Here is a 15,254-nt window from a genome sequence, read left to right as displayed (position 1 = left end):
ACATTGTCCTAAACTGATATTGATGAGAATGAGATATGTGTTATCATGCCTTGATTTGTTTTGTCGTGCCTATCCCTCGTGGCTATGCCACTATTGATTTAATCAAATTCGGATCCTCGTAGAGCCGCAAACTCTACTTGGGTTAGTGTACACCAATGTTAGACCGAGTGCTGGCGTACGGGTCGGCCGGTCTAGTGACCTGGATTGCGGCGGCATTCCTTGTCATGTAGAATGAGGATATAGTAAACGTCGATGTGAAAAATGGTTGCGCGACCGTGATTTTGGATAAATGATATATATATTGTGGTGCCTCGGGCCTTTCTAAAGATAAAACCCCGATGGACACTTGAAAATGGCATGATGACTATTTTGTGATAAAACTGTTTTCGGCAATGAGTCCACTGAGTATGATTATAGTACTCAGCCCTGCATGTGTTTTCCCTATGTGCAGGTTGAGCGGTGACGAGTGGGCGGCGGTGTTGAGTAGGAAATAATAACATGATCTATTGAAACTTTAAGTGTCGTTGTGTCTCCATACATAGCTTCACTTCTCTCTTGGTCGCTTCTGCTACAATACGAAAACTTGTGATCTTTTGGTTGGGTTGAATTATTTTTTTTCGTGGGAGTATTTTGGATATGAAACAGTTGAGATTATTTTGGAACTTTGCTATTTCGGAGCATTTATTGTGATAGCCTTTTTGTTGGATTTCATTGCTGAGGCATTATTCTTCCCCTACTTAATTGTTCATTAAATGCTCTGGTAAATTACCTTTAAATGAGACCCTAGCCCATAATCTTTGTTGCATTTAAGTCTTCCTAGATAGCGATCGCCATTATTATTATACCCTAAAATGGCGGGTCGTTACAGTTTTCCACTCCTTATCATCCTCCGTAGCCTTCTTTGTTTTGAACGGCTCCCACAAACACTGCTGCTTCAGCAGAGATCGCATCTTGATCTGCCATAAACCAAAACTATTTCTCCCAGTGAATTTTTCAACCTTCACGTTCAGAGCAGACATCTCGATTTACCAGACAAAACCCTCTTAGCGGAATTCAAAACCCTAGTTGGAAAACCAAGGCTCTAGATACCAGTTTGTTATGACAAATAGGGCAATTGTGAATCGAGAAACAAAAGAACGTAAACAGACACAAAATTTATGTGGTTCACCAACGTTGTGTTGGCTACGTCCACGGGCAAGAACGTAGAACAAATTGTATTATGACTGCGGTTTTCAGATACAGATTGCAGAATTATGTGCTCTACTCCCATATATGTAGACACACATTAGACAGACTGGGTCAAGGAAACATAATCCTATCCCAATTAGGAAACCTAATCATATACAAATTAAAGGCATACTAACAAAAAAATATTCTGATTTTCTCAATCAACCTATAACATCTTGTTGATTTGGTGCACCTATGTTTCAAGGATGCATGAGCTCGGAAACTTCTTTTACAGCGGGCTGCATTTGCCATCAAACACGAGTAACCCCTACCGAGCCGGGCTGAAAGCAGCCCGAATCCCGGGCCTGAACGGTTCTCATCCTGCCCCACTAGCACCCAAGGGCGGCCAAGATTCTAACCGTTCTAGAAGGTTCCTTGGAAGTCGGATTCGTAACTTCATACCCTAACTACAAACTATACCCTAAAGTTCTCAACAAGGGCGACGACTCACGTCTTTTTCGTCCCCATTGGGAGCATGAACACAGTGGTCCTGTCAGTGGTCAATAGCCATAACGCTGAAATCGTTGAAGTTGTCGCCGGTATCTTCGGTGCCAAGCCTATGATTGCACATTGTATCATTTGTGAAGCTGTCTCGAACCAAGTTCGTTCCAAATATTGTTTTTTAGTATTATATTTTTGGCAAGTTGACCTCACATTTCACTAACTAACTTTATTTATATTTTTACTTAATCTGCATGTCCCACTAGGTATGAAACATTTGTTTTGTGGCATGAAATTTTAGGTAATGCTCGATTGTGAGTTAATAAATAGAGAATAAAATAAGAAATGATGTTATTTCCATTTTATGAAAAAATAGTATGTTGTTTTTAATGAGACGGTCGTATACGTATGGATTCCACATTTCAAAGGTTTGGCGATGTCACCAGGCCTGAAAATAGGGGAAAGAGACTGAAACAAGATTCAAACTAATGTGGAATTTTTAAATTTGAAATAGACTAAAATTAAAGAAAGCAATTACACTAGAATATGGATTGGGAAACTCCGGCATAGTCACAGTGGTGAGAAAAATTAACACTTGGCGAAAATTATTTTTTTTTTTTGAAAAATAGACAGAGTGAGAAGGAAAGAATGCATGAACATTCTCAATAAAATGATGCAAAATGAACTAAGTTAAAAAGCTACTAAAAATAAATTCCTAAGAAAGCTAGAAACTATGGATGTGACAGCAAAAAGGTGGTCTCAAAGCTTATCTAATACTCTCTCTGTCCCACAATAGGAGTCACTCCTATTATAAGCACGAATTTTAAGAAATGTAAAGAATAGTGGATTTAAAAAGTTAGTGAAATATGAGACCCATTTTTTATATTAATTTTATAATAAAATGTGAGTGATGTGAGTGTGGGACTGACAAAATTGGCAAAGTGTGACTCTTATTATGGGACGGAAGAAGTAGATAAACTAAATAACTCCTAAATTTTGTCTAAGAACTTGAAACAATTTATACACTCGTGAACTATATACTACCTCTGTCCACGAAAATTTGTCCCATTTTTTCATTTCCCTCCGTCCCCCAAAATTTGTCCCATTTCACTTTTACCATTTTTGATAGTGGACCCCATATTTCACTAACTCATTTCTACTCACATTTTATTATAAAATTAATATATAAAAGTAGGACCCAAAATTCACTAACTTTTTCAACTCATTTTCCAGTATATTTCTTAAAACCCGTTCCCGGTTTGACGAATTTTCGTGGACGGATATAGTAACTTTTATTGGGTTAAGATTAAATTGCAATGTTTGCGTGAATGACATCGATTACATCTATTCGAAATGACATCTTTGTTTTTCTTGTCATATTTATCCACCTACATTATCTGATGAGCAACTTATGATTTGATTTGGTGGAATAAGATTATTATTTTTTCGATCAATTTTAATGATCATGTGAAAATTCAGAATACGTCTATAGTTCACGATATAAGCAACCAATAGCCCCTTCGACAAACAATATTTAACTAAAGGTGAAATGGTTAATCTAAAGTTAGAAAATTTCAAACATGGAATCCGATCAACACAATCAAGAATATATGGATAACCTTGAACTCACATAAACGGTCGTGTGTGATTAAGCAATATACTTATAACTTTCGACCAATTCCTAATTAATATGGAATCAATTTTTAATGATTTATATAAATCCATAGTACTAATCTGTCTATTTTATTTCACTTTCCAAATTTTCAATAATTAAATTTTGTTCGAGTAGATAAGGATATTAAAAAACGTTATATTCCATTATTAGAGAAATAACATTATGCTATTTGATTATTAGATGAGATTGTGTAGGTAGTGTAGCATATGACTTTGATTATTCTATCAAACACGCCTATAAATAGGTTGTTTTATCCCATAAACTATAATATAAAAAAAAAACTAATTAAGATGACTGGAGTTATAGTTTTATTCAGCACTTTGGCCTTTAATTTATTGCATTTAGCATTGGCTTTTGATCCTTCTGCTTTACAAGATTTCTGCGTTTTCGATGCCAAAAGACCCGGTAAGCATTCTCCCACTTTCATATCACTATTTAAATTTGGGTAAATAGAAAAAATCATAAAGTTTTAGTCAAATTCTGGTCCGCGCTACAATTTTACCATTTTGCTCAATTCTCCCATAACAAAAATATTCTAATTTTCTATTAATAATATATTGTTGATTTGGCGCACCTATGTTTCTAGGATGCAAGAACCCAAGAATTGTTACCGCCAACGACTTCTTCTACAGAGGGCTGCATTTGCCATCAAACACGAGTAACCCCTACCGGGCCGGGCTGAAAGTAGCCGGAATCCCGGGCCTGAACGGTCAAGGGCTGACGCTGGCCCGCCTTGACTTCCTGCCAAATGGACTCTTCCCGCCCCACTACCACCCGAGGGCGTCCGAGATTCTCACCGTTCTAGAAGGTTCCTTGGAAGTCGGATTCGTGACGTCATACCCTAACTACAAACATTACCCTAAAGTTCTTAACAAGGGCGATGTCTTCATCGTCCCGGTCGGGCTTGTCCACTACCAACGCGGCGTCGGGAATGCTAAAACGGTGGTTCTGGCAGCGCTCAATAGCCAGAACCCCGGAATTGTGGAAGTTGCCGCCGGTATATTTGGTGCCAAGCCTGTGATTGATAGCAATTATCTAGCAAAAGCTTTTAGATTGAATAAGGGAATTGTGGATCGGCTTCAATGCAAGCCTTGGTCTTGATTGTTGTAGAAGTGATTACTCCATTTCTTTATTTTCAATAACATGAAATAGCTCCATGATTTTTTTCCTAATCAAATACACCTATAAATAGATTGTTTTATCCCATTAACTATAATCAGAAAAAAAAAATGACTGGAGTTGTAGTTTTATTCAGCACTTTAGCCCTTAATTTATTGTGTTTGGCCTTGGCTTTTGATCCTTCTCCTTTACAAGATTTTTGCGTTTTCGATGCCAATAGCGCCGGTAAGTATTGTCCCACTTGCATATATCACTATATAATTTTGGGCAAATTGCAAAATATACATTAATTTTAATCCATGAATTTTAACATTTTCCTCAATTCTTCCATGACAATATTCTGATTTTCTATTAGTAATATGTTGTTGATTTGGCGCACCTATGTTTCTAGGATGCAAGAACCCGGGAACTGTTACAGCCGACGACTTCTTCTACAGCGGGCTGCATTTGCCAGCAAACACAAGCAACCCCTACCGAGCCGGGCTGAAAGCAGCCCGTATCCCGGGCTGAACGGTCAAGGGCTGACGCTGGCCCGCCTCGACTTCCTGCCAAATGGATTCATCCCGCCCCACTATCACCCGAGGGCGGCCGAGATTCTCACCGTTCTAGATGGTTCCTTAGAAGTCGGATTCGTGACGTCATACCCTAACTACAAACATTACCCTAAAGTTCTTAACAAGGGAGACGTCTACGTCGTCCCCGTTGGACTTGTCCACTACCAGCGCGGCGTTGGGAATGCGAACACGGTTGTTCTGTCGGCGGTGAATAGCCAGAACGCCGGAATTGTGGAAGTTGCCGCCGGTATATTTGGAGCCAAGCCTGTGATTGACAGCAATTATCTTGCAAATGCTTTTAGATTGAATAAGGGAATTGTGGAGCAGCTTCAATCCAAGCCTTGGTCTTGAGCGTTGTTAGAAGTGATTACTCCATTTCTTTATTTTCAATAATAAGAAATGGCTCCATAATTTTTTTTCCTACTTTCAAATTGCCATTTCTTCTAAAGACAATCTCTAGTTGAGCACCATTGGGCATTGTGTATCATTTGTGCAGCCGTCTCGAACCAAGTCCCTTATAAATGATATTTTAAGTTAATATATAGTAATAATTTGTTTCAAAAGTAATAGTAACCAAAGAGAAAAAGTTTCTTATACTAAATTCTCCGCACAAAATACTGATACTAGTACATATATAAAATGTATTTCCTAGATTCCTGAATAAGTGGTCAACTCCTAATATTAATGCTAATATGCTATGTACACCTATTACTTTAATTTGGTACATGTATTTGTGTAGATTCATCCCACTCTAGTTTATTCCTTCACTAGTATAAATAGAATGCCCCTTGGTCTAAATTTCATTTAAGTATTCAATAAGATTTCTCTACACAAAGTATCAACTTGTTCTTGTTTCATTTCTCTCTGTATATACACATTTTGGCAAAGTCGACGATAATCCAACTATTGAGGGGAAGGTTTATAGAACTGCAGTGGGTGTGGTTCAATATGCAACAATTACAAGGCCAGAAATCAGCTATTGTGTGAATACGGTGAGCCAATACCGTGTCTTCGCCTCTTGATAAAGAGGTCAGAGAGGTATAAATTAGTTAAAACCACAGAAATAGGTTATAGGGGAATGAATAGTGGAGTTCTGAGATTATGACCATGAGAATACACAAACATTAAGAAACAAGAGAAAACAAAGAAACCAATTCAATTCTCAATTAACAAACAAGAGAAGAGAAAGAAACCAATCCAATTCTTTGATGATTGCAAATACATAACTAGTTTAGAAAGGGGAAGTGCTGATTATTGAACTTGTTCAAACATAGCATATCCATCCGATGGAGAGGGATATCGCGGCGTTTGTGGAGCGTTGCTTAGCCTGCCAACAGGTAAAGGCCTTACATCAATGACCACATGAAAAATTACAACCACTGGTGATACCCGAGTGGAAATGGGAGCACATCGCCATGGATTTCGTGACGGCCTTGCTAAAGACCCTAACGGGAAACACCGCAATTTGGGTGATCATAGATCGACTTACCAAGTGTGCGCACTTCATACCGATTCCTATAACTCATGGATCGAGCAAGCTGGCGCAGATTTACATAAAGGAGATTGTGCGATTGCATGGAGTCCCAGTGACAATTACGTCCGATCGTGACCCGAAGTTCACATCAAAATTTTGGATTAGTCTACGGCGCAAGCTTGGAACGCGATTGAATTTTAGCACGGTGTTTCACCCGCAGTCCGACGGGCAATCCGAGAGGACAATCCAAACCCTCGAGGATATGTTGAGAGTCGTGGTGCTCGACCGCGGTGGAAGTTGGGAATCCGTACTACCGCTGATTGAATTTGCTTACAACAACAACTTTCAAGCAACAATCAACATGGCGTCATATGAAGCACTATACGGAAGGAAGTGTAGATCACCGCTTTACTGGGATGAGGTTGGCGAGCGAAGGGTACTCGGACCCGATGCAGTCGAAGAGATGATTGAAATTGTTCGACAAATTCGTGTGAGAATGAAGGAAGCCCAGGACAGACAAAAGTCATACGCTGACGTCCGACGGACCGACTAACAATTTCAAGCCGGTGATAAAGTTTTTCTCAAAGTGTCCCCGCCGAAAGGGATAACGCGTTTTGGTGCTAAAGGAAAATTGAAACCGCATTTTATCGGACCTTATGAAATTCTTGAAGAAATAGGACCCGTAGCATACCGATTAGCGCTACCGCCAAGTCTCGGAAATGTGCATAACGTCTTTCACGTATCGCAGTTGCGAAAATATGTGTTCGATCCGAAACACGTGATCCACTATGGAGAAGTCGTGCTGAATTCCGACTTGAGCTACGAAGAGAGACCACAGATGATCTTGGACCGAAAGGTTCAAAATTTGAGAAATAAATCCATTGCTAGCGTAAAAGTACTATGGAGAAACCACGAATATGAAGAAACCACGTGGGAGCATGAGGACAAGATGATGGAACTGTACCCGGAACTCTTTCCATGAAGGTACCAAATTTCGGGACGAAATTTCTTTTAAGAGTGGTAGAATGTAACGCCCCGCTTTTTCGAACCCTTTCGAGTTATAAAATTTTTGCATTAAATGCTTTTAATGCTATGGAGTATGTGGATTAATTGATGAGTGATTTAATTACATGATTTCTTCGTGACCAAATTGCGATTTGGAGTTGAGATTTATTTGAATAGTCAAATGGATGACGAGATTGATTGAATAATCAAAAATGTGGAAAATATGACGTGGCTGTTGAATAGTCAAAGATGTGGAAAATATGACGTGACCGTTGAAAGGTCAATGTTTTGAGAATATGAGGTGGAAGTAAAAATGGTTGTTTTTGTGTGAATACTTTGATGCGGAGTAATATAATTGTGGCGAATTATTTCCCAAGGGATGAGTGAGACTAAATAGGATTTTCATAAATATCCTACACATTTTATTGGAATTTTCGACCCTTATTATTATTGGAGAAGGAATCCTATTTTTCTTGGATTTAATTATTTGCTTGGGATAATTATCCAAATTAAATCCAAAGTCCAATTATTCTATGGAATTTTCGACTCCCATGTTTATTTCATGGAGATTTTCGAAATCTCCTATTTTGTGGGAGAAAGAATTATTTTATTATATTATTTGATCCCTTATTTATTCTCCTCCATGAATAAATATAAATATTCTAGCATATCTTACCATATCTAAGAAGATCTTGCCATATCCTATTTAAATTAGGATTTGAATTCAAATCCTAGGCATAAAAACCGCCTACTCCATAATTATATGGGAGGATTTATTATTTTATTCTGCTCCGTGATATTTTATTCTACTCCGTAAAATATCCAAATAAAATCATAGGCTAATTAAATCTTCCTCCCATTTTTCCCATTTTTCACGCCAACTCCCTCCCCAAATCTTCTCAAATCTTTAATTTATTTAATTAAAGATATTATATCTTGCACTCTATAAATACATGAGAAAACCTAAACCTAGAATCAGATAAAAATCGCCCCTCTCTCTCAAAATCACGCCTCCCCACTTTTCCACTTCTTCTTCAACTTGTTTTCTATTTTATTCAAGATCTCTTCATTCTTTACCAAGAATTGAAGTTGAAATTCAAGAATTGTTGAAGAATCAAGGCTATTACTTTGTTCTACCGTTCGTTCTATCAAGAAAAAGTATTTTTATATCAATCTTTTCTCATCTAACCGATTAATCGGTGTTCTTTGAACCCTCATGCATATAGATCGAGTGAAAGGGGAAACCAATTGATGAATGGGATGCATGTGTGTGTGTGTGTGGACCGTGTGCGTGTGTGTGCATGCCTCGGTGTGCGTGCATGTGTGTTGTATGTGTGTTGTATGTGTGTGCGTGTGATGTGTGTTGTGAAACACTCATGCGTGACACGTTTTGATGATAGATCTGGAGTTGTTGTGCGAATAAAAAGTGATACGATAATCATACCTTGATTTTGAATGGTGATATTAAAACGAATTAATGGGAAAAGGGAAACGCTGGGAACATGCATGATTTTCGAATCAATGTTTAAAACTGATTTGTGATACACATAATTTAAAGGTGATAATTCGCGCTCTCAGCGTGATAGCAAGGGGAAGAGAATACTTGCGAGCTAAGCCGACGAGGTGGGCTTTTCTTTTAAAATAAGGATATCGTCCTAAATCTTTATTGATGAGAATGAGATCTGTGTTATCATGCCTTGATTTGTTTTGTCGTGCCTATCCCTTGTGGCTATGCCACTATTGATTTAATCGAATTCGGATCCTCGTAGAGCCGCAAACTCTACGAGGATTGCGGCCGCATTCCTTGTCATGTAGAATGAGGATATGGTAAACGTAGATGAGAAAAATGGTTGCGCGACCGTGATTTTGGATAAATGATATATATATTGTGGTGCCTCGGGCCTTTCTAAAGATAAAACCCCGATGGACACTTGAAAATGGCATGATAACTATATTTGTGAAAAAACTGTTTTCGGCATGAGTCCACTGAGTATGTTTATATTACTCAGCCCTGCACGTGTTTTCCCAATGTGCAGGTTGAGCGATAACGAGCGATTGGCGGTGTTGAGCAAAGGAGATAATAATAATAATATGACCAGTTTGAAACTCCGAGTGTAGTTGTGTCTTCATACATAGCTTCACCCTTCTCTTGGTTGCTTCCGCTGAAACATGAAACTTATGATTGTTTGGTTGAGTTTGAACTATTTTATTTCGTGGGAATATTGAGATGTGATAGGGATTGGATTATTTTTGAAACCTTGTCATTTTGAAAATGCTAATTGTGATACCCCTTTTTCATTGAATCTCATTGCTAAGGCATTATTCTTCTCTTACTTAATTTTTCATTAAATACTTTGGTAAAATTTCTTTAAATGAAACCCTAGCCTATGATCTTTGTTGCATTTAAGTCCGCCTAGTTAACGACCGCCGTATTTATTATACCCTAGAAGGGTGGATCGTTACATTCAGCCTGCCCGACTTTTTTCACAGCCAAGGTCAACAACATGAAAGAGCCGTTGTAGGCCGTCTCAACAGCCTTGACAACTTCCACAAGCTCAAAAGTTTTGGTATTATGCAATTAAAAGCTTGTTTCAATCATAAATATCTTTGATGATTAAATATGCATAGCATACCGTACCGTGTCAACATTGATCTCATCAATAGCAAACTTTGCTTTCTCATACGCATAATCACGATCGATAGGTTCAGACAGAACAAGAGGGATCAAACACACCAACATACTACCTAGATAAGTAGGAAGTTTCACATCAAAATCAAAACCCTAGAACGTTAATTCAATCAATTACTCCCTCCGTTCAGCTTAAGATGACACGTTTTCCTTTTTAGTTTGCCCCAACTAAGTTACTAAGATGACACATTTCCTTTTTCGGTACCTTTATCTGTCTAATTAATACACTCAACCAATTTTTCTCACTTCTATTAAAATATACATCTTTCTTCATAATACTTACACCCACATTTTCTCTCTCCAATTAAACACTTTAACCAACAACTCCTAAAATCTCGTGCCGGCTAAGCAATGTGTCATCTTAGCCGGGGCGGAGGGAGTAGTCAAAACTAATTAAGCAAAATTAGAAAAAAATAAATAAATTGCTTACACCACTATTGCAGACTTGAGTGATGTATCTGAGAACGGCGTGATGGTCATAAGGAGGGCCTTTCTTCATGTCCGCTATCAATTCCGTACCATTACTTGCCAAACATTCTCTCATCATATCGAAATTTTCCTCTTCGAAAATCCACTTTCGTTTGAAGTTGCAGAGTAGAGCAGTGATATCTTCCGTGAATTCCGATACCTGCCGCGATTCCTTTGCCATGCCGGAATCTAGACAAACTGTTTCTCCAATCGGTAAATTAGGGTTTTCTGCCATCCAATAAACGATTTTACAATTTCTCTCCTTTTCTCATCTATGAGGACTAAATAAGTTCAAATCAAATAAAAACCCAATATATCAATTTCATACCCCAAGAAATTCTAATTAAACCGTAATTTGATTCGCATAATATGTAATTTTCTGAAATTAATTAGTGTGATATGTATGGTGTGAGGATTTCAATTCATTAGCAGATTTCAATAAAATACTACTCCCTCTGTCCCGGCCGCTTAAGATGACACGTTTTCCTTTTTAGTCTGTCCAACTATGATGACACATTTCCTTTTTTGGTAACTTTCTCTCTCCAATTAATACACTCAACCACTTTTTCTCACTCCTATTAAAATATTCATCTTTTTTTATCTCTCTACTTTAATACTTCCACCCACGTTCTCTCTCCAATTAAATACTTTAACTAATAACTCCTAAAATTCTGTGCCGGCTAAGCAATGTGTCATCTTAACCGGGACAGAGAGAGTAGTAGTATAAACTTATCAGAAGGTGACCTAGGTATTCTAGACAATGACGAAGCCAAAATTTTATTGAGAATCAGTAAATTAGTAATGCATATATTGAAATTTATGGGACCATGGGCCCCCGGCCCATTTTAATGTGTTTCACGTTTACAAGGAATATGTATCAATCTATTTTAGATGTGTATAAATCTATTCTAGGTACAAATCAATTTCATATGACTATGAATACTTTCACCGTTTGTCTGATTTACTTTTCTTAGTTTGACAATAGTATGATATTAATTTATGGTATGAGGATTACTGTAATTTATTAGTACAAAATTAAAGCTAACAATTGAAAAAAGTAATTTTCTATAATTAACAAACAAATAATAATTTATTAGTGCAAATCAGAACGCCGGAATCGTTGAATAAGGCTTTTAGATTGGATAGGGGAACTGTGGAGCAGCTTCACTCCAAGCCTTGGTCTTGAGCTCCGATCCATACTTGTTTAGTTCTTATGATTAATGCTGTTTAATTGCGCATTATATCATTTGTGAAGTCGTTTCGAACCAAGTTCGTTCAAATATTGATTTTTAGTTCTATTGCTGGCGGATGGCCTCCCATTTCACTAACTCACTTCATTTATATTTTTACTTAATCTGTATATCCCATTAAGCATGAAACATATGTTTTGTGGCGTGAAATTTTAGTTAACGCTCGTTTGTGAATTAATGAAAATAGAATAAAATAAGAAATGATGTTATTTCCATTTTATGAAAAAATAGTATGTCATTTTTAATGGGATGACATTTTATGAATTCCACACTTCAAAGGTTGGGGAATGCCACCGGGCCCAAAAATAAGGGAAAGAGACTGAAATACGAAATACTCCCGTAAACAAGATTTAAACTAATGTGGAAATTAAAGATGGAAATAGATTAAAATTAAAGAAACCAATTAAACTGGAATACGGATTGGGCAACTCAGACATAGTCACAGTGGTGAGCAAAATTAATACTTGGCGAAAATTATTATTTTTTTCGAAAAATAGATAGAGAGAGAAGGAAAGATGCAGTCTTTGCACGAACATTCTCAGCTAAATGATGCAAAATGAACTAAGTTAAAAAGCTACTTAAAATAAATTCCTAAAGGAAGATAGAAACTAGGAATGTGACATAAAAAAGGTGGTCTCAAAGCTTATCTAATAATCCCTCCGTTCCACAATAGGAGTCATAGAGTTTTAAGAAATGTAAAAAAATAGTGGGTTGAAAAAATTAGTGAAATATGAGACCTATTTTTTTATATTGGATTTATAATAAAATGTGAGTGTATTGAGTGTGGGAGTGACCAAAATGACAAAGTATGACTCTTTTTGTGGGACGGAGGGAGTAGATAAACTGAATAACTCCTAAATTTTGTCTAAGAACTTGAAACAATTTATACACTCGTCGACTATAACTTTTATTGGATTGAGGTTAAATTGCAATGTTTGCGTGAATGACATCGATTACATCTATTCGAAATGACATATCTTTGTTTTTCTTGTCATATTTGTCCACCTACATTATCTGATGAGCAACTTATGATTTATATTGGCGGAATAAGAATATTATTTTTTCAATCAATATAAGCAACCAATATCCCCTTCGACAAACAATATTTGAACTAAAGGTGAAATGGTTAATCTAAAGTTGAAATTTTCAAACATGGAATCCGATCAACACAATCAAGAATATATGGATAACCTTGAACACACATAAACGGTCGTGTGTGATTAAGCAATATACTTATAACTTTTGACCAATTCTTAGTTAATATGGAATCATGAATTTTTAATGATATATAAATCCATAGTAATTTTGTCTGGATTTATTACTACATATCACCACTCTAGGTTGCGTACAATTTGGCTACTATTGGTGTCTGTCTATTTTATTTCACTTTCCTAATTTTTAATAATTAAATTTTGTTCGAGTAGATTAGGATATTAGAAAACGTTATATTCCATTATTAGGGAAATAACATTATGCTATTTGATTATTAGATGAGATTGTGTAGGTAGTGTAGCATATGACTTTGATTAATCTATCAAACCCGCCTATAAATAGGTTGTTTTATCCCATAAACTATAATTAAAAAAAAAACAAATTAAGATGACTGGAGTTGTAGTTTTATTCAGCACTTTGGCCTTTAATTTATTGCATTTGGCATTGGCTTTTGATCCTTCTCCTTTACAAGATTTCTGTGTTTTTGATGCCAAAAGACCCGGTAAGCATTTTCCCACTTTCATATCACTATTTCATTTTGGGTAAATAGAAAAAATCATAAAATTTTAGTCAAATTCTGGTCCGTGCTACAATTTTACTCTCTCCGTCCGCAAATAAGAGTCCCGTTTTTCCATTTTAGTCCGTCCATGAATAGAAGTTCCGATTGACTTTTACCATAAATGGTAATAGGGTTCCACCTTTCATTAACTTATTACACTCACATTTTATTTAAAACTACTATATACAAGTGAGACCCATATTCCACTAACTTTTTCCATCCACTTTTCTTAACTTTTCTTAAAACTCGTGCCGCCCATGAATGGGACTCCTAATGGCGGACTGAGGGAGTACCATTTTGCTCAATTCTCCCATAACAAAAATATTCTAATTTTCTATTTATAATATGTTGTTGATTTGGCGCACCTATTTTTCTAGGATGCAAAAACCCGAGAATTGTTACCGCCAACGACTTCTTCTACAGCGGGCTGCATTTGCCATCAAACACGAGCAACCCATACCGGGCCGGGCTGAAAGTAGCCGGAATCCCGGGCCTGAACGGTCAAGGGCTTACGCTGGCCCGCCTCGACTTCCTGCCAAATGGACTCTTCCCGCCCCATTACCACCCGAGGGCGTCCGAGATTCTCACCGTTCTAGAAGGTTCCTTGGAAGTCGGATTCGTGACGTCATACCCTAACTACAAACATTACCCTAAAGTTTCTTAACAAGGGCGATGTCTTCATCGTCCCGGTCGGGCTTGTCCACTACCAACGCGGCGTCGGGAATGCTAAAACGGTGGTTCTGGCAGCGCTCAATAGCCAGAACCCCGGAATTGTGGAAGTTGCCGCCGGTATATTTGGTGCCAAGCCTGTGATTGATAGCAATTATCTAGCAAAAGCTTTTAGATTGAATAAGGGAATTGTGGATCGGCTTCAATGCAAGTCTTGGTCTTGATTGTTGTAGAAGTGATTACTCCATTTGTTTATTTTCAATAACATGAAATAGCTCCATGATTTTTTTTCCTACATTTCAAATTGCCATTTCTTCCAAATATAAATTCAGAATGTCGACTAGTTTTCTCGAACCAAGTCTGTTACAAAAGATATTTGATAATTTGTTTTAAAAAAATCATTAGCCAAAGAGGAAAATCGTCTTTTGGTTAATTGCTAAATTGTCAACGGTTTGCACACTGCAAGCAACCCACAGCTATCAGAGGATCGAAATATTCCTTTTTGATGATCAACATTTTTTAAGGATCCAATAAATCATAATTAGCTAAAAAAGGGAATGTCTAATAGCATTTTTAAATTCAATTAAGGAAGTTAATTCGTATTTTTTGAATATATTGTATTCAATTTTTATTAGTGTCCAAACTAAATTAAAGGATGTAAATGGAATCGTCTTATAAAAAGAATGATTAAGACATACTAGTTGACAAATTAATCAATAACTTAAGGACTGTCCTTGCGCTCTAAATTTCGGCCCTTTCTTCAGAAACTTTCAACAAGTAATTGTGTCTCCATTTTTGTGTCCTGATGCAATTCCTTTGATTTTTCCATGTCGGAATAAAAGGTGCAATGCATGGGATTCGGCAGATGCATGGAATCAATTTTGACGTCGGATTCCGCAGATGCAGTATCTC

The 15,254-nt window shown here is 37.1% G+C and overlaps 1 protein-coding gene and 2 pseudogenes across 1 annotated transcript; all 3 read left to right on the top strand.

The window, feature by feature from the left end:
• Positions 1 to 1,433: 1,433 nt before the first annotated feature.
• Positions 1,434 to 4,444, top strand: LOC125199356 (putative germin-like protein 2-1). The gene is made up of 3 exons (XM_048097401.1): positions 1,434 to 1,617; positions 3,689 to 3,748; positions 3,930 to 4,444. The coding sequence occupies exons 1-3, from the start codon at positions 1,434 to 1,436 to the stop codon at positions 4,442 to 4,444; spliced, it is 759 nt and encodes a 252-aa protein (XP_047953358.1).
• A 128-nt stretch (positions 4,445 to 4,572) lies between these two features.
• On the top strand, positions 4,573 to 5,367 carry LOC125199347 (annotated as a pseudogene).
• Positions 5,368 to 13,501: 8,134 nt separating this feature from the next.
• On the top strand, positions 13,502 to 14,566 carry LOC125199329 (annotated as a pseudogene).
• The last annotated feature ends 688 nt before the right edge of the window (positions 14,567 to 15,254 follow it).

This window comes from Salvia hispanica, chromosome 1 (genome assembly GCF_023119035.1).
Source record: "Salvia hispanica cultivar TCC Black 2014 chromosome 1, UniMelb_Shisp_WGS_1.0, whole genome shotgun sequence".
NCBI lineage: Eukaryota > Viridiplantae > Streptophyta > Magnoliopsida > Lamiales > Lamiaceae > Salvia > Salvia hispanica.
This window is presented reverse-complemented; position numbering and strand designations above follow the sequence as displayed.

Bases quoted from the DNA above. Each gene is read 5' to 3' on its own strand.
- LOC125199356 (XM_048097401.1), top strand. From the start codon at position 1,434: ATGCATGAGCTCGGAAACTTCTTTTACAGCGGGCTGCATTTGCCATCA. The intron at 1,618-3,688 runs GTAACTTCATAC...TATTGCATTTAG, and splicing joins GTTCCTTGGAAGTCGGATTC to CATTGGCTTTTGATCCTTCT. The intron at 3,749-3,929 runs GTAAGCATTCTC...CTATGTTTCTAG, and splicing joins TTTCGATGCCAAAAGACCCG to GATGCAAGAACCCAAGAATT.